The sequence below is a fragment of the Phodopus roborovskii genome, unplaced genomic scaffold (assembly GCF_943737965.1).
Source record: "Phodopus roborovskii unplaced genomic scaffold, PHOROB, whole genome shotgun sequence".
Classification (NCBI taxonomy): domain Eukaryota; kingdom Metazoa; phylum Chordata; class Mammalia; order Rodentia; family Cricetidae; genus Phodopus; species Phodopus roborovskii.
In genome coordinates this window covers 25615360-25628488 of record NW_026126517.1, presented here as the reverse complement: position 1 = coordinate 25628488, position 13129 = coordinate 25615360, and the positions used below count along the sequence as shown (strand labels likewise).

The 13129-nt window shown below is 41.8% G+C and overlaps 1 protein-coding gene across 2 annotated transcripts in view; it reads left to right on the top strand.

Moving 5' to 3' along the window:
• Positions 1–918: 918 nt before the first annotated feature.
• Positions 919–13129, top strand: part of LOC127231662 (NXPE family member 2) — a 34662-nt gene continuing 22451 nt past the window's right edge. Inside the window, exons 1-2 of one of the 2 annotated variants that reach the window (XM_051197354.1) lie at positions 919–992; positions 12997–13105. In XM_051197354.1, the coding sequence (XP_051053311.1) occupies positions 979–992; positions 12997–13105 (123 nt within the window). In that variant the 5' untranslated portion in view covers positions 919–978. Of the gene's footprint in view, positions 993–11283; positions 11506–12996; positions 13106–13129 lie in introns of those variants that run through there. The other variant, XM_051197353.1, reaches the window with a different exon arrangement.

The following is a 13129-nucleotide window of genomic DNA, read 5'->3' as shown; positions in this document are numbered from 1 at the left end:
GTAATGTAAAACATCCAGATGACCCACAGACTGGTAGTTTTGCCTGACCTCTCAGAAACCAATGTCATAGGTGGACTCTATAACTTGTAACCCTGAGAAGTTAGGCCAGCTGGAGAACAAACTGATTCAGGACTGAAGAGGTCAGGAAGAAAATGAAACTGCCGTGAAAGTGGGTAATATAATCAGGCATTCGCCGTTCGTGTGCTATGTTTAATAACACATGTTGTAGATCAGGGTAACTCTCTTTTCCTACCCAACCCATAAAATAGCCTCAGGATTGTCAACATGCCCCTCCAGGAAGCATCCCGTCCTTTACTTGCCATCTTTCAAGTCATGCATGCTGTCCTGCAGCACTCCCATTGGAACTAATGTTTTTAAAAGGAGTCATTAAAGGCTAGGTAGGGTTCCCTGGGAGAGTGGGAACTTGTGGCTCTTTGTTGATAAAGATACTGTACCTACCTACAGCCTTTTCTGTGCCGCCTCCATTGAGCTCTTGGGAGATCCTGTGGTTGAGCCAAAGATGGGAGAAACCCTCTTGATGTGGTGCAGGCCTCTGGGACTGGGACTGAAGGGGCTGGTTTGAGAAGAAACGCACCAGGCCCTCCCAGTACCTTTAGGCCTAAAGCAAGCGCTTATGCTAGGAGTTTAAGGGGTGGGGTGTAGGGGCTCAGGCATGCAGGCATGCAGGTGCAGCAAATGCTGTGACTCCTAGGCACTATAAATACTCACTGTGGCTCTGAAAATGAAGAAGAAAAAGAGCTGTAATTGCCTTAAAGACCCACAGGAAACCAGGCTGGGGAGAGGCAGGAAACTGGCTTGAGATGACAGATGGAAACTTTTTAATGCTGGGTGGGGTTTGGGGGTATGTGATAACAACTTGACTCAGAAAGATCATTCTACCTGCAAATGTCTATAAGAAAACAGATGCAAAACACAAGCCTGGTGACGCCCTGGAGGCCTGCTACATAGAGTGAGGGCATGGCTGCTTTAAGGTAAGGTTGAGGGGGAGTTTTTTGAAGATACAGGAAGTGCGCAGCCAGGGCATCTGGAAGAGTGCAAAGCAGAGAAAGAAATTAGTAGACCAAATGCGAGAGATGAGAGAGTGGGGGAGAGTGAGAGAGAAAGAGAAAGAGTGGAAGAGGAGAGGACAGAGAGAGAGAGAGAGAGAGAGAGAGAGAGAGAGAGAGAGAGAGAGAGAGAGAGGGCAAGAGAGTGCACGGCAGAAATAAGAATGAGAAGTTGGGGCAGGAATCTCAAGAGCTGTGTTTAGGGTGGAGGGCTGGAGGAGAAGAGCCCGAGGGAGCCTGGAGACCAGCATGCATTTTGGTACACTAATAGGAACCACCATTATCCATTTGTCCTGAATTTCTTTTGGACTTGACACTGGAGAGAGGAGAGGCAGGTATAGAAGGTCAGCAAAGGAAACCTTTGTTTACAAGTGAAAGCATAGGCGATTGCTGCAGAGCAGTGCTGGAGACCAGGGTGCGAGCTTCAGTGGGGAAGGTTGACAAGTGTTCTTTCATGGCCTTGGCTCTGAGATATTAACGAGAGAGGGATGTTTAGTGGGGGACCTATGACAAGTTCCACCATTATAGTAATTATGATTTATAACAAGCCATGTGACCGCTGATTTGATATTGCTGGTTTTCCCTTAAATTTATTGGTAGGGGTGGAGGGATGATAGGAAGGGGTGAGGAGTTCAGGGAACCCTGCAGAAGAGGGTGAGGAAGGATTGTAGGAGCTAGAGGGGTTAAGGGCACCACAAGAAAATCCACAAAATCAACTAACCAGCATTTGTGGGCGCTCACAGAGACGAACACAATCAGGGAGCCTGTGTGGGTCTGAGCTAGGTCCCCTGCATATATGTTGTGGTTGTGTAGCTTGATGTTCTTGTGGAGCTCCTAACAGTGGGAGCTGGGACATTCTCTGACTCTTTTGCCTGCTTTTCCAACCCTTTTCCTCCTACTGGGTTGCCTTGTCCAGCTTAATATGAAGGGAAGTGCCTAGTCTTAATACAACTTGATATGACATGTTTGGATGATAGCCCTGGGAGGCCTGCCCTTTTCTGAAGGGAAATGGTGGAGGAGTGGATCTGGGGGAGTGGGGGGAGAGGCATGGGGTTGGTTAGGAGGTATGGAGGGAAGGAAAACTGCAGTCAGATGTAACATATAAGATAAGAATATGGGCTGGAGGGATAGCTCAGCCGTTAAAATCTAGGCTCACAACCAAAAATATGATAAGAATAAAAAAGACTTAAAATGAAATAAAAGACAAACTGAGGGGGAAACAACTGTTTTTCTACACAAACAACATCACTGTTTACATAAAAACCCAAAGAATTCATTAAAAAAAAACCAAAAACCAAAACAGAAAGAAACCCAAAACTACCAGCATGATTTAATGTCAAGATTAAAGTTAGTATACAGTTTTACTTGTTTTGCCAATCATCAACTTCAAATAAAGTACAGAATGATTCAGAGTAGCAGCAAAAGTGTGGCAAAAGCCAGTAAAACATACAAGCTCTGTATGCCAGTCATTAATGCACAAATCCTGGCTAACGTTATTACAGGACACATGAGAGTCCTAAATAAATGGGGCATGCTTATTGGGGGGGGGGTTCAATGTTAGCATGACATCAGTTTTGCCTGAGTTAGCCTACTGATGCAATAAAATTCAATTAAAACCCCAGCAAGTTGTTTTGTTATAGAAATAAATAGCCTGATTATGCGGTTCAGGTAGAAAGACCAGGAAAGTGGAAAGGGCAGTTCTGAGAGACAATAACAATGTTGGTGAACCCTGAAAAGGTCTCTGCCCTCCAGGGTGCTGAGACAGAAGATAGTCACTAAGTCAGACAAAGGGACTCTGTCTCCCAGACAGGCAGTGAGCCCAGAGTCTGAAATAAGCCTGGAAAGCTGCTTGAGGCTCCTCATGGGCATGCACACACCCCTGTCACATCATAGCTGAGGGACCTCCAAAGCCCATCACCCTGGGTTTAATTTCTTAGGGCCAGTTGTGTCATTGAGTGTAACTTGACACCAGAGGGGATGAGAACTTATTTTGAATTGTCCATACCTTCCCTCGACTCAGGACATAGTATTTATTCTGAACGCCTGCTATCCTAGAATTGAGCAAGATTTGGACAGTGTGAATTGGTTGAGGCCTTTCAGGGACCTGCTACACAGGTTCATAGCACCTGATCTCAGGACTTTCCACAGAGATATAGTGACAAGGTTAGTATGGTATAGGCAGAGAGACATACACGAATCAATAAAACAAATAGATACTTGTGCACATCTACTTGATAACAGTGGAGACAGTTAAATGGAGAGAATTTGTATTTTCAAGAAAATACACTGGAAATTTAGGCATCTATTTGTAAAAGGAATTAATCTTGACCCATGTTCATACAGAAAAATTAATTAAAAATGTATCTTAAACTTAAATTCAAAACTAAAAAAACAATCTAGTAGCAAGCCGGGAATAAAACCTTTGTGATATTGGATTATGCAACAATTTCTTTGATATGATGCTATTAATATTAAAAGAGTTGATAACTTGGGCCTTAACAGACATAGAAACTTTGGGGTTGGGAATGCAATGCAGTTGGTAGAAGGCTTGCATGAAGTCCTGGGTTCAAGCCCCAGCACTGAATAATGTGGGAGTGATGGTGTATCCCAGTACTTGAGAGACAGAGACAGGAGTATCAGAAGTTCAAGGCACCACATAGAAAGTTCAAGACTAGGCTGGATACTTGAGGCCTTGTTTCAAAAACTGAAACCAATTAAAATTTCCTTTTTAAAATTACTGCCAAGGACACACACAGTATTTTCTCTAAGACCTGAAGATGTGTATACTTGCAAATATTCAACAATAATGAAATGACCCAAGTTTGAAAAATGGAGATATTTAAAGATATTTCATCAAAGAAGATATACATAGTAATATGATACAGTTAATAATGAGAATATTAAGACAGAAGGCGATTATGAGGGGATCTAAAGAGATGGCATAGAGAATAAAAGGAGAAGACAGAGAAGGAAGACAGTTACATATTTTTCTCATGTGTGGAGCACACACACATATATCCCTCCCGAAATAGGAGAACTATTTGGGCATGGAGAGAGGCCAATGTGAGGAGGGAGGGACAAGAGAGAGTAGTTGAAGGGTTAATGCATGTGCATACATGTTTAAATGTAATAATTGAATCTGTTATTTAGTACACTAAGAAACTGATTTCAAAGGATGCTCAGTATCTACTTTCATTAGGGGAGTCACAGTGAAAATATTTTATTTATCTACTAGAATATTAGCTCCCAGCCTGAATGCTGGCCTAAACCTGTAATCCTAGCTCTTGGGAAGCAGAGGCAGGAGGACTGTGAGTGTGGAGCCAGCCTGGGGTGCATATGGAGAGTTTGTCTCAGAGAACCAGGGGAAGTGCTGTGGTAGAGTGCTTGGAGAGACAGACAGACAGACAGACAGACAGAGAGAGAGAGAGAGAGAGAGAGAGAGAGAGAGAGAGAGAGAGAGAGAGAGAGAGCTCAGACATGGAGACTTTGAGAAATGTTTTGAGTTTCTTGTGGTGTAAATGGTGTTAAAATAGACTTGTCACACAGGAGTCACAATCAGAGAAACACATTTTAGTTCAGCTAAAACTCTGTACACGAATGCTACAGGAGTTATATGTCTAATTCCCTCAAACAGCAGACAATTCCAAATTCCTCTAAATGGGTAAGCAACCGGGACACACCCTGAGGAAGAAATAATAAGCAGTAAGAAGATACACAAGAAGCAAAACAGTAGGGATCTCAGTCACTAGATGCTAAAGAAAAGAACATGAACTAAAATAGAAAATATTTTAGGGGGTTGCCGGAGCTGGGGATAGGGACAGGAGTTTGTCAAAAGTGAAAGGTGACAGACTGTTCTATATCTTTAACTGTGGCGGTGGTTGCATTCTTGTCAAAAAGTCATGAAACTATAATGAAATGTCAAATTTAACTTTCTATAAATTGCACCTCAATTATTTGACTTAAAAAAAAACTGGGACACAGTGGCATTTTCCACACTTGCTCCCTATGAATTGATTTAGAGAACATTGAGGAAAAGGACTCTAGAAGCATAAATTCCTTAAAATGACACCCACATGTTTATGTATGCACTTCAACTCATCTATCATCTCATAATCCTGTCTGCCAAACAAAGCTTAAACTAAGGTTTCATAGTGGATCCACAGAGTAGCTAAGCTACTATTTTTCCTTTTTATGATCATGACATCATCTTGGAAAATATAAAGATGTCTATTTGTGACTAAATTTAAAAATTATTTGCACATTTCTAAAGTATTCTCTTGTTCAGTTATGTAATGAATTGTTTGAATTAAGCATGATTGTGCATACTTGTAAGCCCAGCACTGAGGAAAGGTAGAGGCAGGAGGATCAAGAAGCCAGTCTCCACCACATAGGAAGTATGATCATCTTGGGATACACGAGATCCCGTCTCAAAAAACAAATCAGGGTCAGGGAAAAGGCTCAGTGGGTAAAGGTGCTTGCTGCCCAGGCTGACAAGCTGAGTTTGATCCTTGGGACACACGTGGTAGAAGGAGAGAACTGACCCCCCACACACAATTGTCTTCTCACTTCCGTATGCACACATGTGCACACAAAATAAATACACAGAGTTAAAAATTAAAAACTGAAAGAATCGAAATGCCACTTTCCCCTAACGGTGTCTCCAACTGCTTATTCTTAATCGAATAACAATGATGTATATCCAGAAATTGTCCAAAATTCAAAGTGTTTGTGACTTGTATTCTTCCAGCAGATAAGCTTTGTCCAATACTGACCAGTGAGTACTTGATGTATTAGTGTTAGAAATGAAATCGTGGAGCTGGAGGGCTAACAGCACTGGCTGTTCCTCCAGAGGTTTCAGGTTCAATTCAGGTCACAGCCACCTGTCACTCTAGTTCCAAGGGATGCACTGCCTTCCAAAGATGCCAGGCACACACATGGTACGTAGACATAAATGCAAGCAAAACACCCACATACATAAGATAAATACATAAAATTTGAAAATCTGTTTAAAAGTGAAAAACTCAGAAAAATTGGTGATCTGAAAGCATGAGAGAGACATGTACTTTCACAATGACTGCTGCAGGTTCTCTGAAGCCCACATAAGTGACACAAAGTATCAGGAGGACAGAACATGAAGAACCAAGACTGATTGCTAGAGTCAGCGTAGGTGGGAGACAAGGGTAGTAGATTAGAAACATTGATAATTGGAATTGCTTAGAGACAGTGCGGAGGTGGCAAATACGGAGATGAGGTGGACGTCAAAATCCAGGAACTCAAAAAGTTGGACTGTGAAGGGTAGATAGAAGTTCCTCATTGGAAAGAGGCCTGAACCAGACCAAACTACCATTTATTGAACCCTTACTATACACTTAGGCCTTGGCTTGCCCACGTTATGACTTTCATTTTATAAGCAAGGTGACTGAGCAAGTGACAGGGCCAGGAGGGGAATTCACAGCTTCCTAATTCTCACGCCTTTGCCTTAGACACACTATCCTGCATCTTAGGAACCACTTAGCCTTGTCAGTCTTTGGCTCTAGAGTGCATTTTCCAGACTTCTGAAACTCTCTCCACCTCTTCAGATAGCCATTCCACTCTTTCATGGGACCCTTCTCCTTCTCTAAGTCTTGATATATTTCTCCATTTTGACCTCAATTTTATACATGTGTTTGATGGGGCTGAAGTGTGTGGGTCAGTTCTAAAAGAACTGCAATGTCTCCTGGCTTTGTTATTGGATTGTTCACTTTGGAGGAAGCCTGTTATGCCATCATAAAAATGTTCACACAGCCCATGGAGGGATCCGTATCAGCATGAGAAACTGATGCCTCTTGTTAACATTCAGCCAAGAGCCCCAACTTCTGACACCAACCATATGAGAGTGTCATTTTAGAAACAGGTCCCCTTGCACCAGCCAAGGGCTGAGGGAAGAGGCCACCTTCCACTTCACAGGAACCTCATGAACTACAGTGAGGCAGAGCTACTTAACCAGGCCAATCCTGAATGCTTAACCACACACATTGTGACATGTCATAAACCACCAAATTACGCTTTTAGATACACAGATGATATATATATATATAAAAAGATACAGTGCTTTAGAGTTATATAGAGAAGAATAGATGAACACAAAAACTGGTGATGTGATGAAAATTAAGATAGGTTCTCTGGACAAGCAAAAAAAAAAAAAAAAAAAAAAAAAAAGCAATTACGTATGGCCCAGCAATTCTGTTGCTTTCTATGTATCCAAAGGCAATACAGTTAGTATGCCAAAGAGACATCTGTCTTCTCATGTTCACTGCAACACTATTCAAGAGAGCTAAGATGGAGAAATCTCATGAGTGCCTGCCAGCCAATGAATTAAACTGTTATATACATATGGTGGTGCATGTTTATACTTCAAAAGGAAGAAAATCATATCACTTGCAATTACCTGAGTGAACCTGGAAAACCATGAGCTGAGTGGAGGGGTGGTCTAAGCCTAGAAAAACAGACTACCTGCTCTTATCTATTAGGTGGATTCTAAACCTGCCACATCCACAGCAGTACAGAAAAGGGTGGTTATTGCTAAGAGCTGATGGTGGCCACAGGGTCCAGGATTTCAATAAGGCAGGATGGATGCTTTCTAGAGACTTACTGTACAACAGGGTGACTGTAGTTGATAATGACATATTGTATATTTGAGCATTACTAACACAATAGGTCTGTACTTTTTTTTTTCAGTATTAGGGATTGAAGTCAGGGCCTTGTACATGTTATCCAAAGACTATACTGTGAATACTGTGAAGCCTGAGCCCACGAGAATAGGTCTTGAGTGCTCCTATCACATGGATGAGATGAACTGTAAGAATATCTTAATTTTCTCTTAGCTCTCATTTAATCATGTATATATGGATCATGACTTTGTACAGTTAAGTCTTTGTCAACTGTACTGCAGTGAAGCTGGCAAAGAGTCCTGGGTTACTCTCATACAAGTTAGTCTTCATTTAAACATGGGGTGGGGTTCTGAGAAGCATGAAGCTTGGTGGGTCTGTTGCTATGTGGACATCATAGTGTGTAATTATATAAACGGAGGCACGGTTAGATGATATAATCTTATTAGACCATCATCAGAAACTGCCCATTGTTGTTGGCTGCAATGGCATTATGTGATATAAGGCTGTAGTTCTCATACTCCATTCAGCATGTGACAGTGGATGGGAATGTGAGGTAGGGAAGGGCTGGCAGAATTGTTGGCTTTTCTTCATTTCCCCAAATTATCTTCTGAACCCCTATGCATATTTTCAGTGTGCTGTGATCATAGCCACAACATATATGCAGTTTTGTGGTTACATGACTGGAAGAATTGGCATAGAGGCAAATATGAATTTATATCTATACATATAGGTTAAATACATGCATGCATATACATATCTGTATCTACATATATATCTTTATACAAGGAGATTGTAGAATATTCCTTTACACTGTGTGAAGATGTGTCACTGTGACTGGCTTAATAAAGAGCTAAATGGCCAGTAGCTAGGCAGGAAGAGGTTAGGTGGGACTTCTGAGGACAGAAAGGACACAGAGAGGAAGAAAGGTGGGGTCACCAGCCAGATACAAAGGAGGCAAGACATGCAGGATAAGAGGTAAAAGCCACAAGTCAGTTGGCAACACATAGATTAATACATGGATTAATTGAAATGATAAAAGCTTGTGGGAAAAGCCTAAACTGTATATGCTGAGCTTTTATAATTAACAATAAGTCTCCTTGTCATTTTTTGGTGAGCTGGTGACCCAAAGAAAAATTCATCTATATATATGGTCCAATGTGGGGCTCAAATACCTAAACACAGGGTCTAAGAAGGCTAAGAAAAGTTCTGGACAAGGAACCAGATATAGCTTCCTAGATCTGTAGTCTCCCAGGTGGGCTGGTGCTCAGCTACTGGCTACTGACTATGTGCTGGAGACAGCCGCCAGCCGCCAGCTGCCAGCCCCATGTGCCAGTGCCAGCACCACATGCTAAGCCAAGTCACACTGTAGCTGACATGGCAGTTTAAGATTTGTCTCATGCAGTCAGAGAATGCTGTAGGTGCTCAGTAAGGACAGATCCAGAAGTAAAAAACCTCTAAACAGTTACAGTGTGTTAAAAAAAAGTGTGTAGGATTAAAAATAAAAGGAAATGGGTATAGACAGTGATTTAAAAAAAGAAATATTAGAAGGACATAATATATAAAGGATAAGCCGCTAAAGAGGGAAAACGTACAGGGAGTCTAGATCCTATATGGTGTTTTATCGACTTCAAATCTTTTGATTATAGATGAGCAGATGACAGCTTCTAAGAGACGCAGGATTTTATGAGGGACTGCTGAATTAAACCATCTAGATACTTTAAGAATACATAAACTTTAAAATGGAAGTCAGAAAATGTATTGTCTTGAGAAAGAAGTTATGCTTTTGTTTGAAAAGCAAACAAAAGATTGTGGATTCCTTCAAGGTTGATAGAAATCCGGTTCGATTGGAAATCTTGGCTATAGACGTAAAGACATAAATCTAGAAAAACTACAAGGCTGGTGACATACTTTCCCTGCTCAAACAAAAACAAAAGGACATCTTTGGCTAGCTTGTATACAATGCACAGTCCATACTTGTGTTAATGCAGATATGTATGTTACCTTTGGAAGTTTGTGTGTTTTCAGAGATGTCATTCTGTATATGTTTCTCATACTGGTTAATGAATAAAGCACTGTTGGCCAAAAGGAAAGTAAGATAGGCAGGACTAGGAGACAAGGAGGAAAGAGGAAGTAGTAAGGAGAGTCAAGATGGAGAGTCTGGAGAAAGCAGTATGCCGGCTGGCTCCCCGGTAAGAGAAATACATAGATCAGCAGAAATGGGTTAATAATTAAGGAAGAGCTAGCCGGTAAGAAACTAGTACCTGGCCAATAGCACTGTATCAAATGCAGAGTCTCTGTGCATTATTTGGGGCTGGCGCGGCAGCGGGACCAGACCAGGCGGCGGGCAGTAAAACCATACTCGTTACAATAGGGGACCAGACACCGGTGGAAACAGTGGCCCAGGTGATCCAGCCTCTCAGGGTGCCTCTACTGAAGTTTCCTCAGCGTTCTGCATCCAAAACTATCAAGGGTTCAGAGAGGAGGCTTACAGAAGGCAGAAAGGGATAGCTTAAAATTCTGATCTGAGGGCCAAACGAAATAAAATGGCTCACACATGCATTCCTTTCATGGCTCTTTATTCTTAAAGAAAAGTTCTTCCCAAAAAGTTCTCCCTCAAAAGCTCCCGTTAAGAATTCTCCTTTGGGTATATGCCCAACAGTGGTCCCACCACAAGGGCATTTGCTCAACTATGCCCATAGCAACATTATTTATTAATAGCCAGATCTTGGAAACAGCCTAGATGTCAGAAGAATGGATAAAGAAAATGTGGTATAGTTACACAATGGAGTACTTACTACTCAGTGGTAAGAAACAATGACATCCTAAAAATTTACAGGCAAATGGACAGAACTAGAGAGAACCATCCTGAGTGAGGTAACCCAGACCCAGAGAGACAAATACAGATTAATAAATTGGTTAATTTAAATGATAAGAGTTAGTAAGGCAAGCTTAAGCTATAGGCCGATCTTTTAAAATTAATAAGAAGTCTGTGGTGTGTGTGTGTGTGTGAGAGAGAGAGAGAGAGAGAGAGAGAGAGAAAGAGAGAGAGAGAGAGAGAGAGAAAGAGAGAGAGCTGGTGGCCAAAAGAAAAGTCCATCTACAGATTACCCTTCTGAAGAGTAAAGTGTGTATATACATTCAGTCTATGCCCTGTGGTGCTCGAAAGTCCCCTGACAGTTAGCCCTCTGTAGTTGCTTAGCATGTTTGGTGTCATGTCACCCATGTCCTTCACAGTCCTCTTTTACACCATGAAGGTTACAGTGGGATTGTAATTTTTTGAAATTGCTGGAATGTTTGATATCAATGATAGTTTAGGAGAGGAGTTGACAAACTCTTGAAACACTGCTAAGACTCAGGCACAGAAGTCTTAGGCAGACCCATGGCCCAAGGATTGCTTTTTCTTCTTTGGAATGTTTCAGAAACCTCTGCTGTGTGGGAGGTGAGTGGACTGGACAGCTGAATAAACGTGAGGTGAGAGAAGCCAGGCCTGCATAAGCTGGGCAGGACGTGAAGAAAGTTGACAGCCCATACTCTGCCATCACGACCTCTCTAAAAGCAAACCCCAGAGCTTCCTCCCCACCTGTGATGAACAGGTTATTAAGACTGGCAATCCTTGTATTTCACTGTGCCTACAAATCAAAGATCAGTCAGCTTTTGATCACTGAAGCTTTATATAGAGGCTCCAGTGCTGAAAGAAATGTAAAGAGCTCATGCACCGGGGTGCCTCTCTGGATAGCTCTAAACGCCGTAGCAGAACATGAGACCATGAGGAGGGTGTTCAGACATAGGTGTGTATTTTCCAATCTTCTTATTTGGCTTGACTACAGGGGAGGGGGGATGGAAGGACTGTGGACTAGCTGGGGTTTTGCTGCAGGGGATTGCATGCGACATGGGCATGAATATACCTTAAAGTGGGAAAGAATGACAAGGAACCAAGTAGAATAAATACTAAGAAATATTACTGCTTCATGCATAGTAAGGATTAAGTGTGTGCATATATGGAAATGTGCTGAGTTGAGATCCTTCGTCCACTGTGACTCTAATAAAAAACATGTTTGAGGAACACTGTCAGAATTCAGCACTTTGCCTCATAGTTTTGGAATTCTGGATTTTAATAAAACCAAAAGGTAAGATGAAAACTTTGACAGAAGTAAACTTTATTAAAGAAAAAAAAATCACTGAGGGGCACAAAAAGGTTATCAGCTAGCTGAGACAAGTTAGAGTTCTGGCTTCTGAAGCTGTGGAAATGGGAGCTGGTATTAGACTTCTCTTTTGTAAAATCAAGCACCAGTTTTAAGTTTTACAACTCTTGCTCATAGGATCTTAGGATGTTAACTTAGGATGCTTGTGAAAGCTTGTGGCTGATACAGCTACTTTCTGCTGCCTTGAAAGAAAGCAGGGCAGAGAGTAGAGTCCTGTAGAGGGAAAATTAAAATTTAAGGAATTATGTTACAGAGGGTCCCATAGAGGCAATAGTTAAAAGCCAACCTTTGCTGTACCTGCCTAACTGAGAAGCCAGGAGGCAGTGGACAGGGGCTGTCAGGATGTCTGCTCTTAACAAAGTGGTTGTTAAAGGTTAATAGTGGCTGCCACTTTTATTTTTTTCCCAAAAATGTGTTTGGGCCTACAATTTTATATTCCTGGACCTTTCAGTGATATAAAAAGAAGAAAAAAAAAACCCTAGCCTGGCAGTGAAAACACAAACCATTAATCTCAGCACAAGTGAGGCAGAGGCAGGTGGATTTCTGTGAGTTCAAGTCCAGCCTAGTCTACAGAGTAAGTTCCAGGACAGGACTACACAGAGAAACCTTGTTTTGAAAGAAAAAAAATCAATCAATCAATCAATAAAATAAAATTTGAGGTAGAAGGAATCTGCCTTGAAAAAAATAGAATAACTAAATAAGAGATCTATTTATTACTGAACCTGGGAGAAAGACACTCACCAGAGCAGCGTGAGTATGAAAGAATTTCAGTGGAGGAGGTGCTTGCTATGTGCAGATGATTGTTGGCTTGATTTGGAAATGAGAAAAGCTTCCAGACCGGTTCTCACACAGCCCCAGGACCTCTCCTGAATCAGAAACTTGCAGTAGGCTCTCTGCCTGTTTCCTTCCTTGCCTCAGGGAAAAACTCCCTACCTGATTTCCAGTCATGACTTGGCAAAATCCAGGAGCGTGATAGCCCACTGTGGAAATAACTGAGGATCAAGCAGAGTTCTCAGAGGTGTTCAGGCCGCTTTTTGTTTAATGTGTGATGACTTCTGCTATCCTCTTCACTCCTAGGACACTGCTTGCTTTGCTTCCAAATGCTTCAGCCAGGAAGCTGCTCCTGTTGATACTATTTGTCTTGGCTTTTTGGGCAGTCTTCATGGCCTCAAAACATCACACAGAGGTAAGGATGGTTTTCCATGACAGA